Below are 8,314 nucleotides of genomic sequence, written 5' to 3' on the forward strand. Positions count from 1 at the left end.
GCTGTACTAGCGGTAGTAATTAAGATAGTCCATACTCTCACCTATAACAGATGAATACTTTAATTTTTCGTACACGTTAAACCATTCATCTTATTTTAAACAAATTTATGTAATTTTTATTTATTTTAGTGTTATTAGATTTATTTATAAATATATTTTAATTACAACTTATTTTTTTCTAAAGATACATGTATGCGCCAACTTTCCGACCATGTATGTGCTAACTTCAACGTATCGACTTGAACGTATCGACAGATGGCTGTGTATGTGTCAAAAGATTTAATATGATATTTTTATAAAATTTAGCCACCTAAATAGACCCTATGGGCGGCATTGAGCTCCCAAAATAGACAAGCAAAAATAATGAGCAGGATGGTCGACACGGCCGCATTCGACACGCTACTGTTCGTCACCCTTGTCGTTAAGCTCAACTGCTCAAGAAGGCGACTACTTCCCGCCAAAACGACGGTATTTAATTGTAATTTTAAATAATATGAGCAGTTGAGCAGGTAAAAAAGAAAGTCAACACGCCGTTTTCTAAAATACTAAAGAAATATTCTCCACGGTACGAATGTGCAGTGTTATTTAGTTGCCAAACATTTTTTTGAAAAGGGTCACGTCAAATATTTGATCGGATGTTGTAAGAGGTTTTCGGACACGAATAAAAAAACGAATTTCATAGCTTGACTGGAAACCGCGAGACGAATCTTTTGAGCCTAATTAATTCGTCATTAGCACAGGTTGGTTACTTTAGACTTATGGCTAATCATAGACTAATTAGGCTCAAAAGATTCGTCCTAAGATTTTTCCTATAAATATACAATTAGTTTTTCGTTTTATCTATGTTTAATGTTCTATTTAAATGTTTAAAGATTCGATGAGATGTTTTTGATAAAAAATTTTGGGAACTAAACGAGGCCAAAATGTGTGTGTATATAGCCACTGCAATGCAGCACAGATTGAGCTCCCAAAATAGACAAGCAAAAATAATGGGCGGGATGGTTGACACGGCAGCGTTCTACACACTGCTGTGCGGCGCCTTACTGTTCGTCACCCTCGTCGTCAAGCTCAAGAAGGCGACCAATCCCCGGCAAAACGGCGGCGTGAACCTCCCTCCGGGCCCGTGGGGGCTGCCGGTGATCGGGAGCATCCACTGCCTGCTCGGCTCCCTGCCGCACCACGTCACCATGCGGAACCTCGCCCTGCGGTACGGCCCCGTCATGCTCCTCCGCCTCGGCCACGTCCAGACGCTGGTGCTGTCCTCCCCGGAGGCGGCGAGGGAGGCCATGAAGACCCACGACGTCGCCTTCGCCACCCGGGCGGTCACCCCGACGGCGAGCATCCTCACCTACGGCGCCCGCGACATCGTCTTCGCGCCGTTCGGCAAGCACCTGCGGGAGCTCCGCAAGCTGTGCACGCTGGAGCTGCTCAGCCCCAAGCGAGTCAGCTCCTTCCGCCATCTCCGGGAGGAAGAGGCAGCGGGGCTCGTCCGCTCCGTCGCCGCCGCCGTGGCGGCATCGTCGCCGCCGGCGGCCATCAACGTCAGTGAGCTCGTCAAGATCACGGCGAACAACATCATCATGAGGGTCATGATCGGCGACAGGTGCCCGCAGCAGGAGGAGTATCTGGAGGCTCTGGACAAGGCCATGGATCTCCTCGCCGGATTCAACCTGGTCGACCTGTTCCCCGGCTCGCGGCTAGCAAGGCTGCTCGGTGGCCGGGCCCTGCGCGCCACGAAGCGAGTTCATGAGAAGTTCCATCGAATCAGTGACACCATTATCCAAGGCCACGGGAACAAGTACGATTACGACGTAGGAACACGCCACAAGTGTGAGGACACCCTCGATGTTTTGCTGCGGCTTCAGAGAGATGGTGGGCTTGGAATCACCCTCACTAAGGAAATTGTCAGCGCCGTGTTGTTTGTAAGCTCCTTTCTTTTACCTTCTTCATCCTCCCTACTCATCTCCCTCCTCCATTTTTCTTATCATACATTTCTCTTATTTTATATAGAGATATGGTGACTCAAGCCCCCTGACACCTCCGTTCCTGCTTCACCTCTAACCCTAGAACTAATTATGTCATGTTATGCCGTAATCCTTATAAACATATCTATTGTCTCTAGAAGAATAATTCTATCTATCAATCAAAGTTTATAGACTTTACATTTTAATTTATCAGGATTTATTTGCTGCTGGCTCGGAGACTACACCAACAACGATAATTTGGGCCATGTCCGAGCTTATGAGGAATCCCCATGTGATGGAGCGAGCACAGTCTGAGATTCGACAGGTACTTCATGGCAAATCCAAGGTTAGTGAGGCGGACATAGAAGACCAACTCCATTATCTACACCTGGTTATCAGAGAAACTCTTAGGCTGCATCCTCCAGTGCCATTTGTCATACCAAGGTTATGCTCTGAACCAAACAGTAAAATCATGGGGTACGACATACCTCTGGGCACTACGGTGTTAGTGAATGTATCAGCGATAGGCAGAGACAAGAAGATTTGGAAAGATGCAGATGAGTTTAGGCCTGAAAGATTTAAAGATGATATCGTTGATTTTAGTGGCACGGATTTTAGGTTTATTCCTGGCGGTGCTGGTCGAAGGATGTGTCCGGGTTTAACGTTTGGAGTGTCCAATATTGAGATTGTGCTTGCGAGCCTTCTATACCATTTTGATTGGAAGCTGCCTAGTGAAACAGGCGAATGTGAGCTAGATATGTCAGAAATTCAAGGGGTCACTGCACGTCGCCGAACTGATCTTTTACTCAAAGCTACTCATGTGTATGCATGATTGGACTAGTCCATCGGTATAAACAAGTATATGTTCATAGTGTCAACACAAATGATTGACCTCTTAATAAAATTATTGTCCATCTTTATCTTTTATTACATTTTATTTATATTAAGAATGGAGGAGGGAGGATAATTATGCCTTAATTAAGAATTGTAGATGTGGTGGCTACAATAGGTTGATTTGAGACTTTGAGGTATCTCTAGTTTGTGGATCAGTTATTTGCTTTTGAATGGCATTATCCAAGAAAAATAAGGGTCCGCCTAGTGATCAAATGTTTGAAAATTTTAATTTTATCAATCAAATCCAGTCACTACCGTTGGATATCAAACGATCAATAGCAAAAGTGTTTTTTATTTACACGAGAACAAGTTAACGAACCGATGAAAATTACGGAAAACTGTTGCTTTGACTCTGAGCTAGCAGACATGTTTTTTTTTTTTGAGTTGTTGTTACGATAATAATATGTTAGTGCTTATAGTGTCAAGTTGGACGCAAAGGTAACTATTATTTTTTCACTTTTGCTATTGATTAGACGTTTGATTTTTTGTTCTTTTGTTAAACCGCGCGCAATGCATGGGGGGCTTGGGGGAGGGGCCTGTATGGAATTGCGTGTACGTCTTCAAATTATCATCCAACAACAACAGTTACTGAATTTGATTAATGGAATTAAAATTTTCAAATGTTTGATCAATAGGCGGACCCTTAATTCTATGTTGTAGATTATTTCCATTTCTTTATCCCAAAATATAAGAATTTAGTAATAGATTAAACACAACTTAATAATCTCTCCATTTCACCACACAAGATTTTCTAGTCTTATGTAGACTCATGGATCCTAATAAATCTAGACATATATAAAAATTAAATTCCCTCATTAATAGATAAATCCAGATAAAGTTAGAAAGTATATATTATTATATGGAACAGAAATAGTACCAATAATTTAAGACAATACTATTATCTAATCTAGTAAAATATTATTTTTAAACTCATAATAAATCTAGTAAAATATTACTTTTAGGGATGGCAATGGATCGAGTTAGGTACGGGTAAAGCAAGAACATACATGACCCGATACCCGCACCTCCATACCTAACCCGTACCCAAATCGATTTGCAGGTAAAAAACCGTACCGAACCATACCCGACAGGCGCCCGGGTACCCACCGGTACCTGCTGGCTGCCCTCTTCCCCGTCGCCGCTGCCAGCTTCCCCGCCCGAACCATCTCCTGGAGCCGCCGTTGCCGGCTGGATGCCGCAAACCCGTGGACGCCGCAACCCCATCGACGATACGACCGCCCGTGGACGCCGCAACCCCGTCGACACCGCTGACCGCCCGTGGACGCCGCAACCCCGCTGACGCCGCCGACCGCCCGTGCTGCCCCGCCCGAGCCATCGGCTGGAGCCACCGCTGGCCGCCCGCCGCCGCCTGGATGCCACCGCCCGCCAGCGCTCCCCGTGGACGCCGCCGCACCATGGACACCGCCGCACCGTGGATGCCGCCGCTTGCCTGCGCTGCCCGCGGACGCCGTCGCCCCACGAACGCCGCTCGCCCACAGACGCCACCGTCGCCCGCTCGCCCACAGATGCAGTGATGCCACCGCCGCCGGCTGAAGAGCGGAGAGGGTGAGAGAGTGAGAGGGTAAGATGGGTAGAATAGCTAGGGCTTTTTTTGGTATATACATCATTTTTTATATGGGTCAATTGGGCTATAACAAAAGAAGTCTATTAACCATCCTCTATAATTTTCGGGTTGGGTACGGGTTACTCGCATGTAAAATTTAAAACCCGGCTGTTGCCCACTAGATAGTCGGGTTACGGGCGTCATGGGTAAAAAATGACGTCTATACCCATACCCATCGGGTCGGGTACACGCGGGTACCCATATCCATGGGTATAATTGCAATCCCTAGTTACTTTGTACTTTTGATATATAGAATGTGGACAAAATTTCATTTATTATAGAAAAATGGAAGGTTGTATGAGATGCAACTCATGTTCTGTATAAAGTGGTTTTCATTAAATTTAGCTTTGTAGATTTTAAATTTTATGTTAATAATTAGATAATATGAATAAAATATTAAATTAAAATTATCTTTGCAATACATGAACTTCACATTGTAGTGATTCTAAAATTAATGTATCAATTCATTGTTGCAATGTTTCTGAAATTAGCATATAAACATAGCCTTGGAAGTTCTGTAATTCCTATTTGAACTTGAAAACTCTTAATTTATTACAATGTGGTCTAACCTATACTTAATTATGTAAAGCTATAATAGTCATGTTAGTAGGTGGGTTGTTGTTATTTTCAAGAGTCTGTTTGAATAGTCAAACTAGCAAATGCTTGATAACCAAATAAATTTTAATGTTTGGTTTATATATGTTTGCATAAAAAATTATAATATCTTAATTTTATTATTAAATTGGATCATAGCGTTAGCACTGCTATATTGCTATATTGTGTGTATATTAATTTCCAAAAGTGGATAGCTTACACGTCCACCTGTATAAATTGGTTTGAACATGTGCGTTAAGTTGACAACATTAGAAAAAGAGAACATGCGTCAGTCTCAATGGAGTTTTTATGGACAATAAATAGGGTGTCATGTAGATATTTTTGATGATGTGGCAAAATATTAATGAAGAGAGATGAAATGAGTTTCATGGAAATAAAACTTTATATGCACTGTTACCTAGACAGCTGGTGTCTTGCACGTAACATAAGAAACAATAATAGATGAAACTATGCATTGAGAGAGGGGTGTTTTATCCTAGTTTCTAATTTTTTAAATGATATGTCCTTCTAGGTAATCGTGTCCATTAAACTTATATTGAGGATGGCCTTAATAGAGGTGCTTGACCCAAGGAACCATCTCTAACGATCGATTTACTCTGGTGATCTGGTCCATGACTTGGGGCATGGCTCACTGCCATCTCCTTTTGAACCGCCTGGGAAAAAAAAAACAGGGGCAGTTATAAGGAATGGTGCAAATGGTTTTTTTTTATTGCGAGTTAACTAATTAAGAATTTTTACGATCAATAAATGTAGCTAACTAATTATTATCCGATAGGTACAAAATAGCAAAGGACAATGGGTTGGGTTTGTTGTACCTACATTATAAGTACGACCCATATATCCTGCACAGAGATATCAAGCCAGAGAACGTGCTCTTGGATGATAGCTTTAACGCCAAGCTTGGTGACTTTGGTCTGTCAAGGGTCGCGAATCCTGACGGTGCAAGAAAGATGGTTAGGTGAGTTTCAACCGTAGCCTCAGATGTGTGTAGCTACGGCATTGCCCTTCTCGAGATCGCTTGCGCCAGGAGACACCGGGAACAGATATGGGACCTGTATCGAAGTGACGGCGATGTCGTTGTGGCGGCAGACACGAGGCTAGACTCGTGACTATTTGAATGCCGGAACTTTTTTTAAGTCCCTTAAAAGTTAATTAAAAATATTAAATATAGATTAATAATAAAATTAATTGTATAAATAAATATTATTTTATTAAATAAATTTTCAAGTCTAATTAAGCCACAATTAGTAAATGTTTACTGTAGCATCACATTCCTTAATTATGGATTAATTATGAGAGAGATGAAGCATCTCATCGTCCCGGGCCTCCCGTGCTCTGCCTTCGAGACTCAACAGAGACCTTCCATGCGGCAGACAATGGATATCATTAAAAAGTATTTTAGGTTATCAAAGAATTTTAGTATAAATTTTTGGTATCTTAAGATACCATATTTTTTACATTAAAAATAATTATATCTTAAGATACTTTTTAAAGGATACTAAAAATACTCTTACCTTAAATATGGTCAACTGTGCTTTGGCTTCAACTCACCAGGACCATGATGCCTCCACTGCGTCGGCAGGCAATAGCCATCACTCTGAGGAGGCACCACTGGTTGCTTTCACCTCTTCTATATATCCAGCTAGACGGTTAGCATCATACTAATTAATTATCACATATATATATATATATATAGCTGACACAAAATTCAGTAAGCCATGCATCACTATCACTTGGATAGGTGCTTACAATACTTACTGTGTCAGCTGCACGTAATCATGTTGATCGGTTTATCCTGCAATTGCCCTTTCAAATAACTGTAACGTATAAAGTTGAATCCCACCTATTGCTAATGGTATTTCCCTGCCTTTTCGTGCTTCCACATTGTAACGTACTGCGTCTGTAATAAAATGTCGATGAAGTTAATAACAAGTGTGGTCTCTATTATTTTAAAGATAATGGTATAACATGGCAACCTTTGCTCAACGAGTTACGCCAATTATTACCAATTCCACGCATGAACAAACTCCGCACACACTGACATAATATAAAAAATACAAACTAGAAAACACCAACACAAGATAAAAGAACCCTTAATTATTGAATTCTATTCTAGAATCTCCATCCGAAGTTGGCAAAAGGCACATAATCGTTGCCTCAAGTTTAGAATATACATCATTTATTAGCTTGATGTCATCATTATATCTTTGTAGTTGGGTCTAACCCTGAAGCGAATATGTTGACCTAAAACATACCAAAAAAATAACTTTTTGATGGTCTCTTATCAAAAATCATACCACTTCTACTAAGCCAAAGAGCCCAATATACCAATATATGGTGGACGCCCTACTGGAATAAGTTTCTTATCCTCTTTATGACCACGCACTGGTCAATGCCCAAACATAGGAGAAACTCTGTGTGGTGGATATATCCAAATAAGAATTGAATTGATATATATGTATGTGCTTTGTTCCCATAATAAAATGTCAATGAAGTTAACAAAAAGAGTCTATTGCATAATTAATCCTGTTTTGAAAGAGAATTGCACATTTGCCCTTATTTTTCATTTTGCAAATTTGACCTTAGTTTTCAAAATTAAACCGGTCGTTTGACCCTACCGTTCAGATGTCGTGAGAACCAAAAACTAAATAAATAAATAAAAAGACACGCGAAAAGACAGTTATGCCCTTGTAACCCTATCTCAATCGCCATCCATTCCACGTGAGGAGGCAGTGGCTGGAGGGCAGCGAGTGTCGGCGGCGGCGCGGGCCACGGCGCCCGGCGGGAAGGCGGCACTGCTGCGCGCGTGGGAGGACGCAGGCAGGAGGGGCGCCAGGGAGGAGAATGCCAAGATGTTCAAAGAACAGGTACTCCGATATTTCTCGTGTGCTTGTTTGTTGCTGGTAACTTGTACGTGGGGATTTCTGAGTAAGCATGCAACGGGTGAATGTGATATGAACATGTTAGATACTTACAACTGCAATGGAGTTGTGTTAGGGAGAGATGAATTGCTAGTTGTGTTCTTTTAGCCATCGGTTTAATTAGAATGTATTTGGATAGTGGGATTTGGGTGGATAGGATATGGCCACCACTTTTTTTGGTTGGAGGACAGAGATCGGATTTGTCCACCACCTAGAGAATATTCTCTCTAGATGCTGGATATGCAGCTCCCGGCGAAATGGGCGGACATGGCTGACCAGGGTAAAATCTGGCGTGC

At 41.9% G+C, this 8,314-nt stretch overlaps 1 protein-coding gene across 1 annotated transcript; it reads left to right on the top strand.

The window, feature by feature from the left end:
• The first annotated feature begins 947 nt into the window (after positions 1–947).
• LOC102706377 (zealexin A1 synthase-like) lies at positions 948–3,025 on the top strand. Its single transcript, XM_040523512.1, has 2 exons — positions 948–1,922; positions 2,179–3,025. Exons 1-2 carry the CDS (start codon positions 948–950, stop codon positions 2,794–2,796), a joined length of 1,593 nt encoding a protein of 530 aa, XP_040379446.1. The 3' UTR covers positions 2,797–3,025.
• The last annotated feature ends 5,289 nt before the right edge of the window (positions 3,026–8,314 follow it).

This window comes from Oryza brachyantha, chromosome 4, assembly GCF_000231095.2.
Source record: "Oryza brachyantha chromosome 4, ObraRS2, whole genome shotgun sequence".
Classification (NCBI taxonomy): Eukaryota; Viridiplantae; Streptophyta; class Magnoliopsida; order Poales; family Poaceae; genus Oryza; species Oryza brachyantha.